The sequence below is a fragment of the Camarhynchus parvulus genome, chromosome 11 (assembly GCF_901933205.1).
Source record: "Camarhynchus parvulus chromosome 11, STF_HiC, whole genome shotgun sequence".
In the NCBI taxonomy this organism is placed as follows: Eukaryota; Metazoa; Chordata; class Aves; order Passeriformes; family Thraupidae; genus Camarhynchus; species Camarhynchus parvulus.
Genome location: NC_044581.1, coordinates 4,439,838 through 4,466,975, shown reverse-complemented (window position 1 = coordinate 4,466,975; position 27,138 = coordinate 4,439,838). Strand labels below are relative to the sequence as shown.

General features: G+C 38.9%; 1 protein-coding gene across 1 annotated transcript in view; it reads left to right on the top strand.

Annotated features, from left to right (window-relative positions):
* Positions 1 to 27,138, top strand: part of PLCG2 (phospholipase C gamma 2) — a 53,183-nt gene that overhangs the window by 8,215 nt on the left and 17,830 nt on the right. Inside the window, 17 exon segments of the mRNA XM_030955978.1 lie at positions 7,743 to 7,883; positions 10,441 to 10,534; positions 11,670 to 11,717; positions 14,128 to 14,212; positions 14,923 to 15,006; positions 16,353 to 16,396; positions 17,503 to 17,575; positions 18,463 to 18,564; positions 18,717 to 18,835; positions 19,743 to 19,828; positions 20,736 to 20,856; positions 21,900 to 22,068; positions 23,906 to 24,010; positions 24,268 to 24,357; positions 24,899 to 25,077; positions 25,460 to 25,660; positions 26,912 to 27,031. Coding sequence (XP_030811838.1) covers positions 7,743 to 7,883; positions 10,441 to 10,534; positions 11,670 to 11,717; positions 14,128 to 14,212; positions 14,923 to 15,006; positions 16,353 to 16,396; positions 17,503 to 17,575; positions 18,463 to 18,564; positions 18,717 to 18,835; positions 19,743 to 19,828; positions 20,736 to 20,856; positions 21,900 to 22,068; positions 23,906 to 24,010; positions 24,268 to 24,357; positions 24,899 to 25,077; positions 25,460 to 25,660; positions 26,912 to 27,031 — 1,861 coding nt within the window.

The following is a 27,138-nucleotide window of genomic DNA, read 5'->3' as shown; positions in this document are numbered from 1 at the left end:
AGGACTGAAGATGATTTCTCTGTTTTTGAATACCTAGGATTTTTTTTTTTTAATGTGAAGAGGTGACCTGCTTTTTTAAAAATTATATAAACTATATTTTAATCCCTTATTTTTTGGAAAAGGAAGATCACCTTTTCATGTTTTTTTCATGTTCTTTATTTATTGCAAAAGACTCCATAATAAAAATATCTAGTGACAATTTAGTCGTGCAAGCTCATAACAAGAAATAGGTTTAAAGCATCAGAGGGCCATATTTAGAAAAAGTTATATATCAGCTGTGAAACTGGTCTTTCTGTATGCAGAGTGAGAGGTCAGGGTGTGGATAAGGTGGGAAGAGAAATGTTACTATTAATTTATTCTGAAAACTTTCTCAGAGGATGAAGTAGCTGGACTGGGGAGTGGCAGAGATGCAGACATCATGTCAATGTAATTGCAGAATTATGAAGCAGAGGAATAAAGGCTGTACTTAAATTGAAGCTTTTGATGCTCGTGACACACCACAGTACAACAATAGCAGCCATTTCTATTTTCTGCAGCCCAGACCTTCATTAATGCAATAGAACTATCTTGTGTCTTTTTTCCATTTATAACAGAAACCCGTGTTTGACAATGCATAACATGTTATTTTAGAATTTATGTGAACTGCTCATTTCACATTGTCTCACTGCTCTAGTTTTATGTGTAATAATATTTTTCCAGAATTTGTAGAAAAAAATGACCATTTCAAAATAAATTTGCCATCTCAAAGTCATTTAGCATTAACCGATTTTTCATTTAAACTACAGAAAAATGTTATCAAGTGTTAAGTTCACTTGAGATTTTCTTCCCTGCTGAAAAGGGGAGATTTTACAGAATTTGTCCTCTAGAACATGATTAAAAAACAGAGACATAAAACGAAGTTGAATTTTCATGTTTCACAGGTAAAGGGAGTGTAAAAACTAAAATCAGACTTAGTAAATTCATGTTAAAAGTAGAATTAGAACCTGTGGGAGCTGCTCTGCTTTTTCTCAATCTGTAAGATTGTCCTGTGCTTTCAGACTTTGTTACACTGCCAAGCAGAAATCACTAATTTCTGCCAAATGTTGCACCTGGATATTTAATGATCAAAGCTCATTATAGGAGCTGTGCATCTGTAATAGAGTCATGGGGATACCAGCACCAGGTCAGGCCACATTCAACTGACAGGGTGAGGGGAAAAGCAGGGATCTGGAATTTAATTTAATGGCCACCTACTATGTGTTGCCACAGGCAGTGCTGTTCTACCTAACAAGGCCTAGGGTTTTTTATCCTTGTTTTATTTTGTGAATTTTATCCAGCAGCATCTTTGCCTTGAAATTAAATTTTGATAATGTTGTTTTTAAAATCTTTGCTAAAATGACTGCCAAAGAGAGCACAATTTTATGCTGTGCATCCTTTTGGCTGTCAGATACATTGAGGAACTTCAAAAACTAACACCTAAGAGTGTGTTCATGCATGTGGCTCACATTCTTAAACATTGATTGTTTTCTATATGTTAAACAGCTGAGTCATTTGTTTAGTAGAGTTGTTAATATCAGTGTAAATTTCTTCTGTGGTGGAAAACTTTTTTTTTTCCTATTAGAGAAGATGGTATAAACATTTGCAGACCTGTACCTGTCTGGGAGAAGTGATGAGCATCTGTATATTCTGGTGAGGAGTGTGAAATGAGTGCTTAATTTGGCTTGAATACTGGACTTGATCTTGCTGATTTCTAGTAGGGATCTTTGTTTTCCTTACTGCTTGCAGAATTTTTGTCTGAATTTCCTTACTGTTTCAGACTTAAAGTAATAAACTAACTCAGATTGAAGACCCTGAGTCTGTATTTCGTCATTTGCTTTCTATATTCTGAATACTGTTAAAGAACAATGTCATTGCAAAGTGAGTCCACTTCTTGCTCTTTTTGGAGTAGCTTCACAAAGGAACATTAAAATTTACCTTTTTTTGGTGTGTTTTGAAATGGCTGTATTTCAGTTGTTAGCCAGGGGATATTTATGTAAGTCTTCAGCTGAGTACATGGAGCTTGGTTTCTGTGGTCAAATGAAAAAATGAACATGTGTAGCCTCTAGCTCCTTTCAAATAATGTCTTCCCTTTAGCAGCTCAGTTCTGCAATGTCTGATGCTAACTTACAACGACCAGACTTCCTGTCATGGCCAGCCAGCAAAATGGGGATGGAATGAACTGCACAGACCTCTCAGCACCCCTGACTTGGTTGATCAAAGTGAGTGTGAGATGTAGGTACTCCATCCTTTTCCCAGTCAGATTTATATACCAAAATTTTTGTTTTGTTTTGTTGCATGGAGCAGAATGTAAACTTTTATGAGCACATATATAAATTTTACCCTATTCTTATGTCATTTTGTGGAGGTACCCTTTTATTTTTAATATGAGAACAGTATGCAGGTGTACAGCCCCTTGAATTTAGAGCTCAGACTGGGAAGCACTGTAACATGGTGCTGTACTGAGCAATCCAGTGAGAAGTTATGAATTTAGCAGTAATTTGTTGTTACTGTGCATGCCAGCTCTGTGTGACCTGATTACATGAAACCCTGTGGGTTTAAAAGGTGCACTTCTCTAAACCTGATGTCAATCACTCAGCTAAATCCCCAGAGGACCCCCTGGAAAGGTACTCGTGGGTGCTTTCTCAGGGTGCACCACGCTGTTTCTCAGGTTTCATCCTTGTAACTGTGTTCTCAGAAGTTTTGTGGCTGATCTCTAATGACTTCCTTGGGCTGCTGAATGTCTCAGTACACATCTCTCTTTCTATGAGCTGAATTACTGTCCCTGCCACATATGGACTGCCATGCTGCAGGACATTTCTGCTTTCTTGTGACTTTGTCCTCCAAGAGAAGCCTCACCTTGTTTCCCTCTAGAGTCACAGACAATTTGTGTTTCATTGCTGCTCTGAAAAAAAGAGGCTGTTAAAACACACCTTGGGTAGTTAATATTTAATTCTGCAGAAGTGAGAGCAGAGCCATTGTCCTCACTAACCACCATGAAGTACATTTGCAAAAGGCTACTAAAGGCTTTCTTCATTTACTGGGTACTCATTTGCACACAGCCTCTGTTGCAGTGGGCAGTTTCTCACTTTCTAAAATGAAACCTACCTTGGAATATTTTGTAATGCAAATTTTTGGAAAAAAGATCGGGTTCTGAGCGCAGAATATTACTATACATATATACACACGAAAATGCAATTGTATTCATAGAGAGAATGGCCAGCTTATGTATTGGTGCATGCACCTTGGGTGATCAGAGTCTCTTATTTTCTTCTTCAAAACATTACCAGTAGTTTCCCTTAAGTCTTCTTGAGACTTACTGAAATAATGCTCACAGCACAATTTCTGACTCTGCAAGCCTACTCTGAAACTCTCTGTAGGCTTTTCCTTTTCCTTCATTAAGTACATGACCGAGTTTTGAGCTGAGCACCATTTGTGGTCACATCACAGACACTGAAGGACTCCTGGGGTATCTGGACTTTGAATGAGGAATGTTATCTTACAGAACTCTGTAGTCCATAATGGCAGATTCAGGTAAACTTTTACACTGTTAATGTAGACTTTTCTATCAAGAGTACCTTCATGGGTTGACAGCCTCTAAGGTTTTTTGACCCATGCATTTACATGCAAGCAGCCTGATGGTCCAGCCTAACATCAGCTGACTTGACCAAAGGTGTTCTTGCAAACTTGCCTTCTTCCAGTGCTCCTAGATGGACACTTCCACCTCACAGAAGGTGCTCTGCTGGTGGCACGGCCTGGTTTTCAGCAGGGTCTGTTCCCCAGCCCACGTGTCTGTTCAGGTGCTGGATGGCTCTGTTCCCACCCAGAGGTGGCTGGTGGGTGACCATTGTGGCAGACAGAGCCAGAACTTCTCTCTTTAAATTGCAGTGCAGCATAGTGTTGTGTTTTTTTCACAGTTCTCCTCTTGGCACAGTTTTCTGCCTTTGGTTATCTTGTATCATGTCTTCCCCTCAGCTTGCACAGCGCCCGCTGTAGTGAAATGCAGGTTCTGTTTTGCCATCTACCTCCAAGTGTGACTGCAGGAAATGTAGCAGGAATTCTAACCTGCAAGTGTGTGACTGCACATGATCACTGCTGCTGGGTTATTTGAATGGAGATCAGTGGAGATGTTGAGGATCAAAAGTTTATTGTTAAGTTCACGGCAGTAAAGAGTTCTGTCAGGTGCCCTGGAAGGCACTGAGAAATTCATCTGTGCAGGAAAGTATCAATGTAGTAGTGTAAGGATCCATTGAATTCACTGATTTGTCAAACAACACAGCAGCAGGAGCTGAAGTTTGGCAGCCTTAGGCTCTGAACTGCTTCGAATGCACATCCAGATCAGAGCATAAGACAGTGTGGTAATTGAAGGTGCCTGGGAGTCTGGTCTCCTTAAAGAGCCTCTTGAGGCAGTTGTCAGAATCAATCTGTGACTTAAAAAGCTGCTAAGGAGATCCCTTCAACCTGGGGAAATGGTCACATAAAGGGATGGATGAACTGTAAACTAATTGTGGGTTTTAGAGTGGCACTAGACTTTTATAGACTGCTTGGCTGGAGACTGGCTGTGCTGGGGGAGTGCTCTCCTTGTCTTGCTGGGTGTGAGTCAGTTTCTCTACAGGGCATACTTTGATTCATGTTTCCTTAGGAAATGTTTTAATCTTCTTTCACCTTTCTTGTGGAAATTGCACCTGCAAGTGTATTGGATTTGGTTTGACTGTGCAAGGTGCATCTGTCCAGGTCTGTGCTTTTTTTGGGTGTATCAGGCCCCAGGAACATGGGTCTGTGAAGCCAGGGCAGGATATGGCTCTGAAGTTTGCATGTGGGATTGAGAAGGAGGAAAGCTCCAGTACTTGAAGGCAGTACAAAGATAGAGTGTCTGAAGCGCTGTGCCTGCAGTTCTGGCATAGGTATGAAATTACATTTTAATTGTTCAGTGACAGATTGTGCTGTTAAAAACGTTCACAGTCACTGCGTAACAACTGCGTTGGTACAGTCGATTTACTAACCTGAGTCTGAAACATGCTGCAACTTTTCCTGGCCTGCTCCTTTCTCTGTAGTTGGAATCAGCCATTCTGGAGTTACTGGGCATCACATGAAGGACACAGAGCTTAGTGCAAGACCAGAATTAATGCATGGTGTTCATATTTCTCTTTTTTCCCTTTGATCCTCTACATTGGCTTTTCTTTCAATAATGTAGAGTAATACATCCTAACTAACACTATGAAATGTCATTAAAATTCATACAGGTAGTTTCTATTAATTTTTTGAAACTATAATGTTCATTACATCTTTATTTCTGTAAAAATCTAAAGAATGTTTAATAAAACTTGTGGTTTTTACCTGTTTAATTTATTTTCTAAGGCAATGTAATGATATCTTGCTTAATTTTGTAGGATATATATATAATATGTTGTCTGAAAATAGTAGGGATGTTAAATTTTGAATTTTGAGTTTTTTAATAGAAATATTTCTTTCTTCTCTCTTTCACCCAATTTTGTTCTCTTGCTGAACCATTCCTCTATTTACTGAATGTTCAGCAATTAGGGTATAGTGAAACCTTTTCTGAAAAACCAGTTGGAGAAGCAATAAGATGTCTGTGCATACAAAAATCCTTGTGCCACTATGTGTATACACATAGGTTCGTGCAGGAGAAGGGGGTGGTGGGGTTGAAAGGCTGTAGTGCAAGGAGAAGGACTGTAGTGAGTGTGTAACTGAGGAGAGACATTGGGTAAGTTTGTGTGTTTATTTCAGAGGTCAGTGTGAGGTAAGAGCCCCTGGAAATGACAACAGCAATGCAGGTTGTGAAATCTCTTTTATCACTGCTTCTAGGTTGTACTTTGAGAGGACCTTTTGCTGTGTTCATGTGTGTGGATTTAAAGGAGTCTGAAAGGAAAGGTGTGATTCACTTTGAAGTTAAAACTGTGTTTTTCAGCAGGGATTTGTTGGGTGAAGGGAAAGCAGAAGAGGTGACCGGGGTTGCTAATGATTGGAATGAGGCAGCCTGGTGTGCAGTTCTGTGTCATTTACTGCAGCCATGCAACCTCCTCCCCTCTCCATCTGGGTATTTCTATCTCTGCATTCTGATTCTTCTCTCTTGATATTAATGTAAATTCATGGTGTATGATCAGCTTTTTTAGATGGTGACATTTAGGATGGTAATTTGGATACATCTTTAGGGATCCAAGTGAGACTCTGAATGGTAAGGGGATCAGAGTCATAATTAGGAGATTTTGGTTCTTGGTCATTTATAGTCACACTGTGAATTATTTTGGAAACATATAAATTTAGGAGTCTTCACCAATCAGGTATGCAGATCTTAGGAGATGGTTTCATGGTTAGAGGGAGGCTGAGACATTGAAACCTCTACCTTAAGAATAATGATTCTTGGAAAAAATCATTTAAGAAAGATGCTTGTATCCTATGATTAGTTCAGGTTAACCTTTGAGATCTCATTTTCACAGTGTAAGTTGCTTAATGACTGTGAGAAAGGAGTGTCTGGTAGAAGTTTGGCCTGGGATACTTTGCAGAGAATAAGAAGTTCTGAGATGAATTAATGTTTCATTATCAGGATTTTGTTGATGAACTTCCTTGCTTGTCTGTCCATGTTGGCATCATAGAAATGCAGCATTACAGAGGTGGAAGCTTTGCTATTGTTCAACTCACCTGTGTCTGGCAGCAGAGCTGCTGTTTCATTCTGTTCTTAAAGATCTTCTGTTACTGATGAGGTGCTCATTTAAAACAGGGGGTTTATACTGTGGCATTCTTAAATGCAGGGACAGAAACCCTCAGCTGTTTTCCTTGGATCTTGCTAGGTCTGATAAACACATTTCAAGAGCAGCCATGAAATGTTTTTCTTCACACTTTGTCCTGTAGCTCGTAAGTCAAGACTGTCCAGAAGTGGAAAGAGCTGTTTATTTCTCTGGTCCACGGGCAGAGCAAAACCACTTCCTCAGTTTTCTAATAAGTATCTTATCTTGAGAGCACACATATTTCTATTTCAGTGCTGTCTCCCTCCTGTTCTGCAGGCCCTGTAGCAAGGGTTTGAAAAAAGGGAGCTGACTTGGGAGAGTGTGTGCTTGTGCAGGGTTCCCATTCTGCTGTGGTCCAGTGCATCCCCATGTTCTCTGGAGAGCTGACGGGTGAAAGTGATACAACAGGTTATGGTAAATAACACAGATCTCTCTGGAGCTGGCCATCAGAAAACTCACAAACATTTTAATTATTAAGCTTGATTTTCTCTTTGTATTCTTACTTCAAATATTTTTCTTGAAAGTACCAGGCGACTGTACTAGCTGACAAGGTTAGCTATGTAAGATTTACGTGGATGGTTTTGGCAGGTAAGGTGGAATTGTATCTTTTCTTTTTTGTTTCTGAACAGTTGTCATGGCAATTGGAAAATTACTTGATTAGAGTTAATGCCATTTGTGAAATCCCATTTTCTGTGACCCAAAGGGCCATGTCTATGTACCTTGTCCATGGAAAATCAGTGATAGTGAAATAATAAAAATCTGACAGGTTATTCTTATTCTTCTGGTCCTTTTCTACTGTTGTCTGTTACTATTTATTTGTGGATTTAGGGATTGAAAGCTGGCACAGTTTGCATTTCTTGTCCAATACAGATCTACATTTTTACATATATAGCTATTTTATATGTGTGTGCATACTTTGAGTTATACATCCTACCATTTCAGGCTCTGCAGTTGCACTGACTGAATGTTGTTTCCTTTCAGTGGATCTGATGGAAATAAAAGAAATTCGCCCGGGAAAGAATTCAAAGGACTTTGAACGTTGCAAAGCAAGGCACAGAGAAGAACACTGCTTTACTGTTTTTTATGGAACCCAGTTTGTCCTCAACACCTTAAGTTTAGCAGGTACTTTTATCTTTTTTCTTTCTTCTTAAGGTTATTGATTGAACAAGTCAAACACATTGATGGAACAGGAATGCACAGAATACTGTAGTTTTAACTTCTGCAGTTCAGGAGTGCACCAGATGCTTAAAATCTGGAGCCAGACCTTTTACTCAGCCCTTCTTGTCTGCGACCTGCTGCATTTGGAATGTTTCACTTCCCAGTGGTGTGTTGTGCGAGTGTCATTTCTGATTTTTCTAGCAAGGTAGACTTTTGCTGGTTAAATAACTCCAGTAAGGTTTTCAGCACTGAGGAGCAGAGGTAACATTGCCCTCTTTAAGGACAGCTATTCACTGTGGCCAGAATATTGTCCTAACACTTCTAGTCTGGCCAAAATGATTTTGGATGTAATGGCCATAAACAGCTGTATCACAGAAATTTTCCTATCACCTATGGGCAATTGCAGACTAATTTGGAAAAATGAGGTTTTAGTTTGGGCTATTTGTGTGCATGTCACCTGATAATACTAAACCTCTTCTAAATAAGTACTAGGGGACCATAAATAAAATTGGAAAGTGATAAATTTAAAAGGAAGAGATCTGTATGAAACAAAGGGAATTTGTACCCTCTATCTATAGAAGGGTTTGGAACACTTTTTATTAAAGGCAAGATTATCCAGGGTCACAAACCCAAAGATTTTGAAATGAAAGAGGTATAAGTTTTTAGAGTACAGGCTGAATACAATTTCCAACTAGTGGAATTTACAAAGAGATTTCTTTTCTACAAAGTTTGTAATGGGTCCTTGGTTTAGAACCATACAGACAATTTATTTGGAGTCATAGTTCTCTCTGTTCTGAGCAGGAACATGCCTACCCATTTAAATCTTTAACTTAATTGCAAAATCTTAATGTGAAAAAACGTGAGTGCTTTGTAAGTGTTTACATACTGACAGCTTTTAATTTTTTATTATTTATGGGGTGAATTTCTTATAGATTGCAGTATTAGAATACAAGTTTTTTGCAGTCAGATGCTTTGGAAATGAAAGACTAATCCTTTCTTAGAAGTTTTAAAATAAGTTTTACCATTGTTGACTGAAGTCTGTGAAAGTTTTGAGTAAATGGCTGTGCTTACGTGCAGCTGTGCCAGGGACTTCAGCTTGATTTCCTCTGACAGCCCCTCCAGTCCCTCCCCCATGGCAGTTCTCAAACCAGGCCTCTGCCAATGCTTTGAAAACACTTGGTGCCATGAGCTGTTGCTGTAATGCTGAACTGGAGAACAACATGATATAACTTTCAGTTCAGGGGGAAATCCTTTTCCTTGCTGAAGGGCTTTGTCGTTGTTCCTTAAAACAATATAAAAGAATTGTTCCTTGTGGGGAATGGTGGCTATCATAAGGGGCAGAATTGTCTTGGGAGAAGAATTGGTTTGGCAATGGTAGTGGGTGTTCTTTCCAAAATTGTAACTAATTGAAAAACATTTCAATGGGGAGCTGAGGCTGGGCTCCAGCTTCATCCTTGGGGGATAAAGCATTGTTTGAAAGTATGTTTAAATAAAATGTAGTCTTCACCTTTTGAGAAACTTGTTTGCTTTGAAGGCTGATAAAGGATTCCAGCTCCTGAGTGAAAATAATTTTTCAGAGCTGGTTTAATTGAAGAATGCCTTCATGCAATTTCAGAGCCAGACTGCTAAATCCAATGGACTTTGCCCAGCTGAGGGCTGTAAGGATCACATCTCATGCAAGGTTATTGCAGCTTAGCTGACATTTCCTAGGGAAAGCTGTGCCCAGCAAGCAGTTGCTCATCTTCCTTCTGTTGGGCTGAAGAATTACCAAATGCAATCATGATAAATGATGAGGACTCCTCTGGTTTGGGAAATGGAAAGGCAAACCAAATTTTAAACAAAGCAAAGCAGTGATATACTAATTTACAGGCAGGGAGGAAGATGTACCTGGCTTCTAGCTAGGCCACATAAGGAATTTTAGACCTTTTTTTGACTTGTATTAAAATGTTTTATATATACCACACCAGTTTTGTACATTGCTCCCTTACTGTTTGTCTTGCCAAAATTTAGTCTGGAACAATCTGTGTTGAAAGGCATGGTTAAGATAAATAGAAGGTGATTATGTCAAAAGCCAGTATATTGCAATTTTGTTGTAGGTTGCTGGGAATATAATGAACCAGCTTTATGCCATAGCAGCACTGAATTCTTTTGCCTGTGTCCTTTAAGTTGCTCTGATCTGGGCTTTTGCCACTTTGGAGACAGAAGATAAGAGAATGAATTTTGATTGTGTTACCACAGGAGCTCAGCAGTAGTTTTATAGTGTTTTTGCTGAAATATTGAAACTTTCCTACTCTGATAAAAGTCATCTAAAAGCAGGTATTTTTTGTCAGAGCTTATCTACCCCCAAATTTATGCTGTTTTTTATTAGCTTAATTAGTAGCAACATGAAGATATGCAATGAGATTTATCAAAGAGGAAGGTTATCAGCAGCTTTGTATACTAAGGTTTATCTAAACAAGTTATGTCTTAGTTTTGTGTTGATTTTGTTTTGATGTTTACCATAGCATATTATTTTTTTCAGCTGACTCTAAAGATGATACTGATAAATGGTTGTGTGGCTTGAATATCTTGTATCAAGAGGTCATGAGTGCTCCCACACCTGCAATCACAGAGAGGTATGTGGGCATATTTTCACTTTGTGAGACTGGGAATTGAAAGAGGAAAATCTGAATGAAATTTTTAAGGTTCAATAAGTGGTGCTTGCCAATTACACTAAGAACACTTTCCAGTTAGTGTAGGACACTGAAACCTCATATGGAAATTCTCAATGTCTATTTTGCTACATAGGTGCTCTGGAGTCACAGTCTGCTTCATACACTAATGTGAACTTGCAATTCACCTTGTTCTGTGCACCCAAAACAAAATCTCTTCATGAGGTCACAAGAGCAGCTGGTGTTTTTGTGTTGGCTTCTTGGAAAATTCAAAAGTCAGCCATATGAAGGTGAAACTGCACCTTTGTCCTTTAGAGCATGTTGTGTGTGAAACTGCTCAGGCTCAGATTGCCAGTTCTGTGGACAAGGTTTCAGTATTTCAGTATTTTCATTATGTCTCCATACCCCATTGCTTTTCATCACTACTGTTAGTGAGGATATGCTCTGCCCTTACTTGCTCCCTGAGCAAATTTTGCCTTTGACACTGGTGTTGTCAAACAAGAATAATTCCTCTTGAGGCTCTAGATCAGCTTAGCAGTGCAATCATCTTTTAGATCAAAATTGTATATGTGTTTATTTACTATTGGTGCAACTAAAATTATTTTATTGTGCATCTAAAACTGACATGTGCTGTATTGAGGATTTTCTTTAAAATTCCTTAGAACCCTCTCCCTTCCCTCTAGTTTTTAATTTTTATGCATCTAACAGATATTTGAGCCAACAGCTCAAAGATAAATCTGGCAGAAATCATTGACTTTATGGAGTTACTCCAGTTTAGATTAGCTGAAGTTTTGGCTCACTTTATCCTCTTACTTTTTTACAGCTTCTGCTTACTCATTCTTTTCTGTCCTACCCACCCTTCCCCTTCCTGTGTTGTTTATGTGTCTTTAAAATGCAGCAAAGTACATATTTACAAATGTGGTTAAAAAAACTGGCTGGATCCTTGAATGCTGCACTGGTAATGTTTTTGCTTTGCTAAAAGAGATGAATCTTAAGACCTTTAAGTATTTCTATTGAGTTTTGTCTATAGATTTTGAAATTTCATTGTATATTCTTTATAATTCTTAGATTTCTTTTTTTTTCCTCCCTCTTCTACAAGCTGGCTGAGAAAGCAGATCTATTCTGTTGATCAAACTAGAAAAAATAGGTAAGAAGTTCTGTCTTTTTTCACATTTTTTAGTGAATTTTTGTTGCAGTTTCTAACATGGAATGAAAAGAAATAAAGAATTCATTTTCCAAAATGTGGAGTATGAGATCCCTGAAAATGGCATTTGTCCTTGCTTTAGCAAATACAATGTCTTTTGCTAAATACAATGTGTTCATAGCATTCCCTCAGATTTATGTACATGGTATAATGAGGAAACAAATGATTGACAACTAAGTATTTTAAATTTTAGCCTAGAATTACTTTGCCAGAATGAGCAAGGTGTTATTTTAGGGATTAAGCTTGGCTGGCAGCTGCCTGGCCATGGGCTTGTCTCTGCCTTTTATTTGAACAGACCACAGTCAAAGAATCACCTCTGACCTGGTGCTTCTCAAGTGAAAGAGGTCCCAGGGGTTCTAGCTCCCAGTGTGATGTGTGGCTTCATGTGTTTAGGTTTCAGTAGTTCCTTTCAGGTCCATTTGTGATGTGGCTTTGTAGTTTTTACACACAGAGGAGACTTTTAAAAAAATTAATTCAGCTGCATGCTTCTCAGAGTTGCCAGAAATTGTGCCACTGAGAAGAACAGTGGCACAATTAACTTTTCCTTCCTTCCGTGTTATCATTTCACCATGATTTTTCTCTTTGGAACATGCATTTTATTATTAAGTACAAATCAGTGTAGAAAAGCTCATGCTATTCCTGTTGTGTGCACCTTTTCCCAAAAGCAAACTGCAGTGAGGTGTTTCACTGTGTGGCTGAGGCTGTGGTATTGCAGGAAATCACACCTTAGTGCAGACAGCCTGTGCCACTGTGCAGGCTGAGCTGAGACCCCATTTCAGAGCTGTGTTTCCTCAACTGGCCACAGTCCCATCCTGTACTGGACATTGACTTGTACCCCCTGATGCATTTTCAGAACTACCCCTGCAATGGGGCTGTGTTGTTGGGGTTCACAAAGCAAAGCAAATGTTAGGATGGAGCAGCTGTGGCTGACAGTAGATGTCTGCTCAAGAGGTTTCATTTGTTCCTTTAGGATTGTTTTATTGCTACAAGGCAGCTTGGTTGGGACCAAGGAGAATTGCACTGTGGAGAGGGCAGTTTTTCCTTCTCTTCCTAGATGATTCATGCTTTTAGAAAAATTCAGGATAGGAGTTTGGACTGAGGTCTGTTGTGTTCAGAGCTGTGGTTTTTAGGGAGGTTAATTGTAAGAGTTAGGCTACCAGGCAAGTCCTGTTCCACAGGTTGAATTTTTTTCCAGTGGTAATGAAGTCCCAGCTCTTTTTTTTCTCTTGCCCTTGTCTGGCCAGAGGAAATTGCTTGTGCTTGGTGTTTAGTGTACAAATGGAGTGCTCATTCTTGCTCCTAATAGTGGTTTTTTCCAGAGGTCTGGCGACGAGGCGGAAAGCCAGGAATTTCCTGAGTTCTAATCTGTCTTGGGCATGGACTTTGGCTTAGTTCCTTCTTGCTTTGCCTCTTTCCCTCTTGCACAATGGAGATGAGAATATCTCACAGGGTAGCTGCTGGTATGGACAATGTAGATGGAAGTCTTGCTTTCATCTATGTGCTAATTGGTTTTGTTGCTTTCAAGCAACTCTGTTCTGACCCTGTGTTTGCAGAGGTTTAATGGCTCCTGAATTGTCCTGTAGGCCAAGGCAGAGTCCTTCAGTCTTGTTTTGTTGGGTGCTGTTGGTATTGCTTTAATATTTTGTGGGCTTCAGCAATAGGACCCACAGGTCTTGTACCTGTGCTCCCTTGACTTGCTGCCTTGCTGTTATCTAGAAAACTTTGGTTTTTGAAGTGTTGCTGGGATATCATTGGGCATTCTGAAACTCTGTGAAAAGAATCAGCAGGTCTGTGTAAATGGAACTGGAAGGGAAGACTTGGTTAGGAGTGGAGAATGAGATCATGTTCTGATATTGCAGAAGGGAAGAGTCTTGCTGCTGCAAATCAGCATTACCAGACTGAATAACATCCGGAGAAAAAGGTTAAAATGGTATTGAAAATTGGGGCTTTTGATTTTCTGTTTGTGCTCATCTGTTCAATACAGCCTTTGCATTATGTTTTCTGTGTCTGTAACCCAGTTTCAGTGGAAGAAAGGCTGCAGTTCATCTGACCATGTATAAACATCTACATTTGAGCTGATTATCTAGATCTGATTAATTGCTGAGAGAGAAATACATATCTATGCAACATGGTTCTTTTAATTCCAAATTAATTGAAATACCTGTTTCTCAATGTCTACCTTGCTTCCATGTTGGTGTTAAGTTTATAGATGTTTACAGGTGCATGAGATGAACCCCACACAAAATGTTTTGATAGTCATATTTTTCTGTTGATGAAAATATATGAGTAGCTGTCTAGACACAACACATTGTGGTGATTTTGCTATCTTTTTTTTTCTCCTTTTTTCTCCCAGTATCAGTCTTAGAGAGCTGAAAACTGTCCTTCCCCAAGTAAACTTCAAAGTGAGCAGCATGAAGTACTTGAAGGATAAATTTGCGGTAATTACCTGGTTACTCAAATGTGTTTGGTATTATCTGATAAGTGTTGATGTTTCTTTTTAGGACACTTCATTTTTTTTTATTTATATCATGTATAGTGATTAATTTGTCAGCTTTGCTTTTCCTGTATCTGAGGGTATAAGAAAATACAGACATAAATGTTCCTTCATTTCATTGTGTGGGTCACCAAAGCCACCATTGGGTTTTGAGCTCCAGTACTGAGCAAGTACATAGAAAAGTATTTTTTTCTTTTTTCTACGTGAATTTAATATTAATTTTTTTTTCAATATTATCAATTAATAACCTCTTCTCTCCAACTGATGCCAGTATTAATAGCTTTTGAAGGTCATTCCATTCCTACAGGAACCTTGAATATCCCCACCCTTTCCTGCTTTCCAACTCTCCACCCTTAAAGCAGACATTCTTGCTTCTGACTAAATGATGCTCTACTTCACTCTTGGTCACGGAAGTGGAGTGAGGGTGCAAAATGCAAGGCCAAAGATGGGGGCTAGGAGCACTATGTCATAAACCAACATCTGTTTTCTTGTTTGTATTCTTAAAAACATAAATAAATTTTAAAATTCCAGTGGTTAAAAGTAAATAAAGTTGGAGTAGAACAGAGAATGCTACTGGAATAAGAGTAACTTGTTCATTGTGCAAGGGGCAGTTCAAGGAATTCTAAATTCACTGTGTGCTACTTTCTGTTGTAGGAAATAGGTGCTCAGAAGGAAGAGCTTACTTTTGAACAATTTCATTTGTTCTACAAGAAAATCATGTTTGAACAACAGAAATTGGTAAGCTTTTTCATAAATTGTCTTCATACTGTCCAATATCTGCATCAGAGTAGTCAGAGCTGGTTTTCTTTTTGTTTGTAACTGATTTTATTTTTTCCTCATTCTTGTACCAGAAAAAGAGTGAGTGCTGTACTCGATGTGTAGATAACAATCACTGTCAGCAACTGGCCTGAGGAGATGAACAAGTCATTCATGATGCTTCTTTTGTGTTGGTAGTAGAGACAGGCACAGACATTAGTGGGTTTTTAGGAGGAACTAATTTTGTGAGTTTGTTCAGGATGCTGAATGTCTTTTCATTAGGTTTGGCTGGTATTTTTTACTGGTAGAAGCAATTCCATATTCCAGATTACCAGCAGCAAGTCCATTACAGGACATGCATGAGACAGTCCTTGGGAGGCATAAATGCTGTGGAATTACATTTTAGCTAATTTAAGTGGGCAACTGCCTGACTGTTTCCTTGTATTTGCTGTACAGATTCATGAAGCTGGTGGAAACTGCATACTTTTAGTGACTCTGAAAGTTAGGAACCCTTTAAAGCTGTGTGAAAACACATAATTTGAAATTACTTGCATGAGTATCTTTCTTCATTATGTGCTTATTGTGGATTCAACTTTAATTTTGCAGATGCTAAAGTAGAAGCTTCGATAGTCAAAGTCAATGCTGATTTTCTGGCAATACAACTTGTGCTGTTTAAAAGTGATGCTGAAATCATGGTGCAGTGATAAAAACCCTAGATTAACTGGCAGGATTTTAGTTTTGACCATGAAAGTCCTGTTAATTAGCCTGAGCAGAAAGCTGAAGAGTAAAACACACAGCAAGGAGCCTCTCTGACTTATTTAAGCTCCTGTTATTGCCCTGTGTGAATCACTGCAAAGAAATTTCTCAATTTGCTTACAAGTGCTTTGGGTCACTTGATAAGTTTCCTGCAATCTCCAACGATGCTGTGCCAAGCTAGAAACAATTTAGGTTTTATATTCACTTGAATAAATGTGATGAATGATACTTAATTCCAGTTTTTCTATGATATCAAACAGTAAAAGCTCCCCAGAAATTTGACTGCTTGTGCTTTGTCAAAGCAAGTATTTTGTCTGAGAATTGTGTTCACATTGAAAGGCCTGAAGTGCAGTTGCCAGCCTTGGCAGTATGTTTTTTCTTATATATTTAATTAAAAATGTGTCTTGCCAACTTGTGTGCAACTTCTCTAGAGCAGACAGGCATTTATTTCCCCTTTCCAAACCAATGGACGTTATTAGATGAACCTAGATAGAAAATTGGATATTTTTTATTATTTATGTTTTTTTCCCTTTTTTGTGTTTGATTTTTTTTGTTTGTTTGTTTGTTTTAAGATTCTTGATGAATTCAAAAAGGACTCCTCTGTTTTCATTCTTGGGTGAGACTTTTCATTTCTGTTATTTTTCCACATTTTCATATGGTTGTAGTATTGCAGGATTGCTTTTATATTACCTCACTTTTTTTTAAATTTTATTTTTTGTTCTAATGTTTTAGTAAGTGAAAAGAAATCATGAATATTTTTGCATTCAGAAAGGTGAACTTACATTGGAAGTAAGCCCTGGTGATTTGCTTTTTACTTTCTGCCTACAAAAATGATATGGACTGAAGTTGCCTGTTCTCTGATTTTATAAAGAGCTGAACAGAGCTATAGAAGGACAATTTGATGCAGAAATTTTTGTTTCAGTCTGGAGAGTGGTGTGGTGCACAGGCTTTGCCTAGAGCTTAGCTGAATGCTGATAGTAATGGTTTCTGCATCTTCCACTTGATGGACTTGAAAGTTTAAGTAAGATGTGTACAGCATGAAGATGATCCCAGGCATTACTAACCCGTTGATTGTGGATTAAACTGGTTTATCTTAGTTTTGAATATGACACTTACAGACTAAGGAAGTAACTGTAAAATTTGCTCTGAGTATACTGAGTATTTCCTTAGCTCTGGGTCATGTAATAATTAAACAGTGAGGCTGCTTAAAAGCACAGATTTGTAAGCACCTTCCTGGTACCAGATGCTCCTGTGTTTGTGACTTACAGAAGGCACATCAGTGATATCATTTTCCCTTGGTGCAGCTGCACCTTGCTCCCTTTTTCAGAAGATTTTGGTCTGTCACAGTAGTTCATCTAAATATTACAAAGGAATTACTTATGAAGTGTGGCTCTGTGATAATTTAAAAGGAGCTTTTCCATGTGGCTCAACTAAACTTACCAAATCCCTGGTCAGGTTAATGCAGTTCATTTGCTACAAAGCAGTGACTACAGATTTGGTGCTTTTCCCAATGAATCCCTCTCAAAAGTACATCAGGAATCCAGGAGGCTCAAAATAAGTAATTGGATAATACAAGCCTACTCTAAATCCCATTGAAATTATAAAAAGTCTCTTGCTGGTGGCACTGTAAATCCGAGATACAAACCCATGTCATCTTCTGCTGTAACATCTGATTAACCTCTCTTATTTCTTTAGCTTCACTTTCCCTTTCTTTTTTTAAAGAAATACTGACCGTCCAGATGCTTCAGCAGTTCACCTCCATGACTTCCAGAGATTCCTGATACACGAGCAGCAGGTGGGAAGATTACAGAAATACTGAACTCTTTTTCTTGGGGTTGTATCACAGAATTCTGTGCTCATTAAAAAGAAATGTGAAGAGTCATAGGATATGATGGATGCCACTGTAATACTGGGCCTTGGAAAGATTTCTCCTTCTCCATTGAAGTCCACAAGAGCTATTATTTTTCATCTATATAAAGCCTCTGAAGGTGCACCAGAGGACAAGAGGGAGGACAAAGTAAATAAGATTTTAACAAGCCTCCGCTTAGTCATGTAGATAAACAGACAAGGTTAGAAATAAATGCTGTGTGCAGTCAGAGATGAATGCCTGGTCTGGTCTCTGCTATCACCAGAGGGGCCTGGGGTAGGGCCTTGGCCGTGGCCCCATTTTTGCAGCTCTCGCATTGCTGCCTGCCTGCATTGCAGTCAGAGGTAATTTCCTATTGAATAGAGCCAGTTAAATGTCCTGTGCCAGCAAGCAGATGAGGATGAAGGCAGGGATTGGAAATGTGCCTTCATGGATTCCTGTAATGTTATTTAGCACAGACTCCATGTGAAAAAATGGTGCAGTATTTGCTAGGCACTGCTGAGGTCCAGGTTTGCAAATGTGATTGAAAAGTGAGACCTACACTTCCTGTGTAAGCTTGCTACTTTCTTTTTCTCCCAATTTCACTGTTTTCAAAGGATGTTTTCTAAGGCACTGTTTTCTAAGGCACTTAGAAATGAAAGAGATTATAGTTAAGGCATGTCCAAGGAAGCCAGCAATTTTTTCCCTGTCAACGCACATAGTTACTTACATAGTGTGTCTCTCTCTGTAGATCTCTCTCTTCCTTGTTTGATTTTTGTATTGAATAACACCACTTCTAAAGTTGTTTTTTTTTACTGTATTGCAATTATCTGAAGGAATCTTGGGCACAGGATCTCAGTAAAGTCCGAGAACGAATGACAAAGTTTATTGATGACACTATGAGAGAAACTGCTGAACCTTTCCTCTTTGTTGATGAGGTGAGATAATGGTGCTTTGTAGTAGTTCTCATAGACTTCTTCACAGAATTTTCACTGGGTGGCAGGACGTGTAGTCCCCTTTTGCTGCATTGCTGGGTTTCTTTTATTCTCATAGGGTAAAAATGTTTAAATTCAGTCTCTTTGTATTGTAGTTCCTCGCTTACCTATTTGCAAAAGAAAACAGTATTTGGGATGAGAAATATGATTCAATAGATGTGCAGGACATGAATAATCCTTTGTCCCACTACTGGATTTCTTCCTCTCATAACACGTAAGTTACCAAAAGTCCCATTGTCTATCCCAGTTCAAACAAATGTAGGAATGTGAGAGAGACAGTAAATTATGCCAGAAATGTGCTGTGTGGATGTGTGAAACCTTCCTGCAGTGTGGTCTAAATGTGGCAAATGCAGTTTCTGTGACTCTTTTTTCCCCTTCTTATGAGATCTTAGAGGTTTTGAGATAGAACTCAGTTTCCAGAAAACCCAAGTCCTGGTAAAAAATATAAAGTATTGAGTTGAAACTGTTCTGAAAGCCTCTCTGCTTTCAAAAATTTAAGTTACTGAAGGGGCTTCCTTTTTTCCAAGCACCAATAGCCTCACTGAGCTCATGTCAGAATTCATTAATTCTGACATGAGCTCAGTGAGGCTCAGTAACTCATCATCACACAGAAAGTATGTGATGATGAGTTTGAACTGTCTTCAAATGAAGGGGATTTGCTCATCTGGCACTGTAGTGGAAAAAAAAAGGTGTAAAGAGAGTGAGGAGAGATGAACAAATAAAATAATGCAGGGAATGCAATAAAGTGGAAATGGATATAGCATACAGCTGTATTTTGAAGTATAAGGTGTGATATTACTCTAAATACCTCCCACGTGCTCATGCATGAGCATGATGAGGTTTAGGTGGGTTTCAAAGCTCATGACTTGCTCTCTAGAAGGATGTCAGGTTGGTTGCTATTTAGATTGAGCCTTTAACCTGCTATAATTTGGTCTGTTCAAAAACCTGATAGCATCAAGTTCAGCAAAGTCTGTTTCTTCCATCAGAATTAGAAAAACCAAAACAAAACGACAACAAAAAAATCAACGTACATTGTCCATAACAGGAGGCAAAATGTCACCCAGTGGGTGAGTGAGAACTGGTTGAAATTGACTTTTTTAACATTTCCTTTTGCTCCTTAGATACCTGACAGGAGACCAGCTTCGCAGTGAATCCTCCACAGAAGCTTACATCAGGTGCCTCAGGATGGGATGTCGATGTATTGAGTGTGAGTAAAGAGCTTGTGGAGTGGTTTGTAACATTTGGTCTGTACAAGTAGTTTCCCCTGTTTACCAAGAAAGAAAAAAGAACTGAAATCAAGAACTGTTTGCTTTCTGAATTTGAAGTTAGTCATATAAAAATCGCTGATTCCTAAATTGTTTTTCTTATGTCTCATCAATGCCTCATTCACTTCCTCTGATTCTTGTTCCCAGGCAGTTTTAAGAGAGTCTTCCTAAATCTCCTCTCACTTTACACCGAAAATTCAATCCTGAATCTATATGAAAGCTTAGGATTTAAGCTGGAGTACTTGTATAGCATAGATAGTTTCTTTACCTTCATTGTGATACAGACAAGCCTAAGGCACAGAGATTTTTGTGATGTTGTGCCTTTTGTCATCCTGTTTAACTTGCTTGTAAATCAGTTAACGTCTTTGCTCTCCAGCATTTGTGTATGTGTCTGCAGCTCTGTACTTGTGTTCCTTATTGAGAATTTTCACTTTAATTTCACATTGTTTATTTGACTAATACAAAATGTATCTCAAGTTAGAGTTTCAGGATTGAAATAAACAGAAGACAGAAGCTCTCAGCTTGTCACTTGTTGGAGTGTATTTATCCCTGGAAAATTACTGTAAACTAGTGGATTGGTACTATAGTTGCCTGAATCTTTTATTTCCAGATTCCCACACAATAATGCTTTGGGAACATTTTGTAATGTATTTTATTTGTCTTGCTCTTACTTAAGTAAAATCAGTTTCCTCTGTGAGAGAATAAATTCATCTGATGGAATGTTTTATTAGAATATTAAGGTCTATGAATCAGTATATAGAACACCGAAGTTTTGGATGTATTCATCTTACCAGAGTCATTTAAAGAGCTGCCTGATCTCTTACTTTTCCCACTGCTTGTGTTTCCTAGTGGATTGTTGGGATGGTCCTGATGGGAAACCCATCATTTACCACGGATGGACACGGACAACAAAGATCAAATTTGATGACGTAGTGCAGGCAATCAAAGACCATGCCTTTGTTACATCTGAGTAAGCTTTATTTTCCTTCAGCCTGTTTTCATGTGCTTAGAACTTTCTGAACTGAATTTCTCTGTAATCTAGAGCAAAAAGCAATCAGAGAGAATGGATTCCAGTAGCCTGCATTATTGCCCCATGTGGGTTTAGAGGAAGAGTCCCAGTGCATAACCATTTGTTTCTATGGAAGATAGTGGATACCCTAAAGTGGTTTCCAGCTCCTTTTTGGGGTCTTCTTGTATTAAGTTGCAAGTGAAACTTCAAATGCTTAATAGTATGTCTTAAATCTTACAAAAAATTAACAAAAGGGTGCAATTGACAAAGAATAGTCTGTCACGTGGTGTTTCTGTTGTAGGGAAGGTCTTAGCTGAGAAGATACAGAACTCATAGCATGTCTCTTGAACTGGTAACATCAGTTTAGATCTGCATCTCTGCCCTTCTTTTACTTGTGCTGAGATGTCCTTAACATGAAAAATATTACCCAATAATTGGGGAAGAAATCAAGCTGTCAGTGTCTTGTTTTTCCATGTTGCCACTTGGACACAGAGAGGCAGTATTTCCCCTTGTGGCTCAGTGTCTGCACAGGAACTTTGTGTTAGTGACAGCCATAACATGGGATGCATTATGGTTTCAGACTCTTCTCAGAGTACATGTGAAGGAAAACAGACATGATTTTGAGGAGAGGAGAAACAAATTTTCACATGATGGTGATTTAGCAGTGAAACTGTGCCCAAAGAGCTTGGAGGGAATCTTTGTCCTTGCAGATATTAAAATCTTGGCTGGATAAAGTTCTGAACAACCTGATCTAACCTAGGAATTGGGCCTTCCCAAAGAAGGAGTTTGGATTAGATGGGCCTTTACAGGTCCCTTCTGACTTTGGCAACTCTGTGATTGCACATCTGTTATTATTTGTTGTGTCTATATCTTCCTTTTGTCTTCTTATTTCCTTTAAATATTTTCTCTCATCTGGGGGATGAGGGAGGGTGTTGTCTTCCTTGCCTTGCCAGCTCTAGCAAAAAAGAAATTGTCTTCATTCACCTTGGTTTTGTCCACCAAAGATACCCAGTGATTCTGTCAATTGAAGAGCACTGCAGCGTGGAGCAGCAGCGACACATGGCCAAAGTTTTCAAGGAGGTATTTGGGGATCAGCTTTTGATGAAGCCTGTTGAAGCCAGTGCAGATCAGCTGCCATCACCAACCCAGCTAAAAGAAAAAATCATCATCAAGGTAGGATGGCTTTGTGTGCTGGGAGATAAAATAGGAGAACAAGAGCAGGAGCCTGAAATACTGTTCCTGACTTCATGGACTAGTTTCAAGAAACCCCTTGCTTGAAGTGTTTACTGGTTACATTTGCCAGTAATGTACAATGGTCTGTAAACCTCTGTATTTAAGTGCTTCCTCTTGGTTTCCTTTGCAGTAAGTGTTGGCAGTTCAAGTGCCAGATCAAACGTCAGCTCTTTTCTAAAGGTCTTCCACCTCCTGAAATGTCACTGCTAAATTTCAGCAAGGGTTCACTGCTGCAGATGTTCATCACAGATGTTTTACGCCATGTGGCCTGCTTAAAAATGATAGAAGTATGTTCTTGAATAGGAAGATAGATCAGTATTGCTGTTTTTTTTCAAAGACTGCCGTTCATTCAAGTGAAACCCAAAGATCTTGCGGCTGCACACTGAAGTTGTAAAGATTTCACAAATTGATGACTGTTTGCTAACTCAGTGTGATTTAAATACGCAGTTTAGTGAGCCACTTGTGAAACACAGAGGCACTGCTCTGAGAAGGCAGTCGCTGTCACTGTAGGACCTTGTGGGTAGTGCAGGTGTTTTATGAGCTCTGTTGTGCAACAACAACACAACCAAAAGATTTCTCAGATTGAAACTGTGGTAGAACTTTTCAAACGGCAAAATTTGGTGAAGAATCTCAGGGCTGCTTGTGATCTCTGTAGTAAAATAATAATTACTTTTGTCTGTGCTTCTGTTTTCTTGCTCTTGTAACAGTATTGCATCCTATGTATTAAACATCTGAATGGAAGAAATAAGGGTAGATAGGTATAAGAATATGCTTTTGAATTTAAGATTGGAAAAACCAGAACCCCACTATAAGGTGGAAAGCTTCTGTGCTTAAGTTTTTGGGAATTTTTTTCTCCTCTCCACACTGTCTGTTGTTTCCCTGCAGAGCAGAGAGGGGACTTGCAATAGGCACATGATTAATAATAATGTGACAGATCTGATTTAAAGGGAATTAGAAACTATCATGAGTGTGCACAAGAGAACATCCATATCACTCTGTGCTGTCTAAAAGAGCATTGACGAGTCTTTAAATAGATCAGCACCTGCCAGTGAGCTGGTTATGTTGTTTGGCTTTTGTTTGGAAAATGTTGTCAGTAAAGAGTCAGAGGCAACACCTACTTCAGTGGCCTGTGAGATTTTTCAGATAGGCCTGTCAAAATGAAATCAGCCAAGAGTAGGCTGTGCAGAACTGAATGTGGTTGAGGTCTGATATGAGGTGATTAATCCTGTCATTAACTGCAGTTAAGTAATTGATGTTGCCTATGGCCCCTTGTGACATTTTTGTGAACTCTCTAACGAAAGTGGAACTTGACCCCTTTTCTCATAAGAGATTTCCCTTGTAATAATTTTTCTCATAAAAGAGTGAATTCCTCATTCATTTTAATTCCTTATCTTTTCCTTTTGTTTTGAGTTTTGTTCTTATGTGCTACTTTCTGCAGAAGGATTCCTGTTTATCCTTATTTCTTGGTATGTGTCACTTCATGTTTTCTGTTCTCCAAAGAATGGAGAGATCTTATCAAACTACTTGTTTCTTTATTGCTTCAATGATACCTCTGCTAGTTTTTTTAACTTTTATTAATGGGATCTAAATTTTAAAGAAACAAGTTCCAGCCCTGTTATTCCTTGTGGAACAGCTGCTGTTATGATAATGACAGAAGGTGGCTGTGCAATAGAGAGAGATACTCCAGTAACTCGGAATGTGCTGAAAGACTATGACCAATTTTATGTGTGATTATCTCTGAATGTGTGAATGTTGATTTTTTTTCCTGTTTTTTAAGCACAAAAAACTGGGGCCAAAGGGAGACATTGACGTGAACTTGGAAGAAAAGAAAGAAGAAAAGAAGCAACAAGGAGAACTTTACATGTGGGACACAATAGAACAGGTATTATTTCTATGACATCTACTACAGGTTGTTAATCAGTTCTGTAATACTGAAAATTTACATGAATTTCCTTGATATTTCTGCAAGTAATATTAAGGAAAGTAATATTTCCTTAATATTTCTGCAAGTCATCTGAACAGGTGTGGATGAGGGGAAGAAAGTATTTTTTTAATTGTTTCACGCTGTTTTGAGATTGTGGTTGAGAGTGGTTAGTGAGTTCCCCTCTGTTAATGGTTTTAATATCTCCCAACTTTCAGAAATGGACTCGGCACTACTGCGCTATTGCTGATGAAAAGCTTTCATTCAGTGATGATATAGAACAGAGTGCTGATGAAGATTCATCCAAGGTGATGGCTGTGTTTCATTGTTTAAGCATATTCTTTTTATTATTTCAAATAATTTCAATGTCTACAGATGTGTATTTCTTATCCTGATGAAATTTTAGAGATTCTATATTAGATAACAAGTGTGGGGATAAAAAAACCATAAAAGGGTCTTTGCCAAGGTCAACTCTAGTTAACCTTATTATTAATAAAATAACTTTTCCCTTGGTTAGTGGAGGACTTGCAAGGAGGAGTACAAGGACAATGAAATATAACTTCAGTACTTCTGTGCTACTGCTGATGTTTGCACTAAGTCTTTTAAGTATTACTGCTATTCTCAAGCTAAGCAGAATGAACTTATGTGTATTGTGTTATTAACATGTTACTTGGCTGCTGTGGATGATAAAGCAGGCTAATTATAAAGGTGATTGGCTGGAGAGCTCAGGCCTAGGAAGAACTGAAATCCTGAAATAGTAGGTGGTTATATATAACCAATAACAAGTACTTAGTTTCAAAGTCATATAACTAGAAATGTGCTATAAAAAATTCTTATTTTCTGGTCTAGGAGGTGAAACGAACTGAACTGCACTTAAAAGAGAAATGGTTCCATGGGAAAATGAAAGGGGGGAGAACAACTGCTGAGAAACTGCTCCAGGAATATTGTGCTGAAATGGGTGGCAAGGATGGGACATTCCTGGTTAGGGAAAGTGAAGCTTTCCCTGATGACTACACGTTGTCGTTCTGGTATGGTCATTGTCTTGCAATTTTAAATGGGGGATTTGTTTGTCTGGGTTTGGTGTTTTCTTTTTTCTTCTGGTTGGAATGCTATAAGGAATAGTGTCAGATGGATTTTTGAGCCAGAGAGCTGTCAGACCAAATTTTGCAGAATAAGTTTATGCCAGATTTTAAACTACTGTCAGTTGAAAATTACTGTTTTTTGTCCTGTAACCTCCCTTGTCAGAATGTTTGTTGTTTGTTACTTTGGCTGTTTTATGAGGTGACACAGCTTTCTTGCCTCTTCACAAGCTCCCCAAGTAGTTGACCAGGAATGGGTGGGGAAATGATTCGAAAAAAGAAAATCTGTTACAAACCCTGTATTTCCCTTATGCCCCCTCTACTCCTTCAGGAGGTCAGGCAGAGTCCAGCACTGCCGGATCCGTTCCACCAGTGATGGGGACACTGTGAAATACTACCTGACAGACAACCTGACCTTTGACAGCATCTATGATCTCATCCAACACTACAAGGAGGCCCACCTGCGATGTGCTGAATTTGAGCTGCGCCTCACCGATGCTGTGCCCAACCCCAGCCCTCACGAGACCAAAGAGTACGTATGGAAGCCAAGCACTGCTCTCATGTCAGTGTCCTTGCCTTGCTTTAGGTGGGAATTTTGCATAGAAAATTCCCTGGATTGAGGAGCACTCTTCAGTGCTGCTTGTCCATGGAATAGGCTTCCTGAAAGATGCTGGGGGAGAGTGATGACTTTGTGAGAAACTGGTACAACAAAGAGTGGTGACTGGGAAAGCAAATTTCTTAGCAGCAAGAAGATCAGTGAGAACTGTAATGCTGTGGACATGTGCCAATTCTTCCTTTGTCTGTTTTACAACACCCAGTGGGTTGGGTTGGATGTTTAGTGGTTGGCTGTGGTTTGGCAACTAAGTGGTCGTGGCCTGTGCCATCTGGAAGCTCTGTTCCTGGGGCAGTGAGCCCAAACAGCGACATTTGCCTAACACCACCCTCCACCTCACCCTGTCAGAGATGGTTAGGCTGACTCCACCCTGTGTGATAGGAACTAAGCACGGTGTTTATTTCCAGCTCGTAATTGTCTGCCACAGATCCTGGGCAGAGCTTGCTCTTGTTTTTTGGCAGAACATTGTTATCACTGCCCTTTGTTTTGTTTTCTTTGCAGTGGGCAAAAGTAAATCTTTGCATGTAAAATACTAATCAGTGACTTTAAAATTCTTTTTTTTGTTGTCCCCCTGGGATCTGGGAGTCACTGATCACCCACAGATTAATTTGGAGGCCAGTAAGAGGGGCAGGAGAATTTAAGGGTTGGACTTTGCTGCCTTTCTGCATTAGCTGGAGATACACTGCCACTATAAGTGGCCACAGCTTCACTGAAGACACATTGGATCCAAGACAGCTCCATCCCTATGGTGAAAGATAAAATCAAGCTCTAAATGAAAATACAAATCCCTGGTGTCTTTGTTTTGTCTGCGTTTAGGCTTTATCCTAAATCTACTCAGTCAAAATGGAATTAATACTGAAAGCCGAATGGCAGACTAAAAGCAGGATGCAGTGCTTTTGTTTCAGGAACAAATGCAGATTTATGTTTTATGATTTCAGACAGACAAGGTGTTCTGATATATTCTTGATGCTTTCATCCAAAATAAACTGCTGTCTTACAATGTTTTGTAATAAACTGCTGTCATAGGTGCCAAGGTGGGGAAAATCTAATGCATAATTTTTCTTAGAATGTTTGAAACTCTGTTGTTAATAACACTGTCTGTTATTTTCCAAAAATGACATTTGACAAGCCTTGTAATGCTTTACCCATTCTGGTTTTTCACTGCTGCAGTTGGTACTATAACAACTTGAGTCGGGGTGAGGCAGAAGACATGCTCATGCGCATTCCTCGCGATGGAGCCTTTCTCATTAGAAAGAGAGATGAACCCGATTCTTTTGCCATGACTTTCAGGTAAGAAAAGACAGGTAGGACTACCTTACCTAGCAGCCCAACAATATTCTGGTTTTTCTTGTAAAAAAAATAATAGTCTTTTTAGAGTCATGCTATTATTGCTTTCA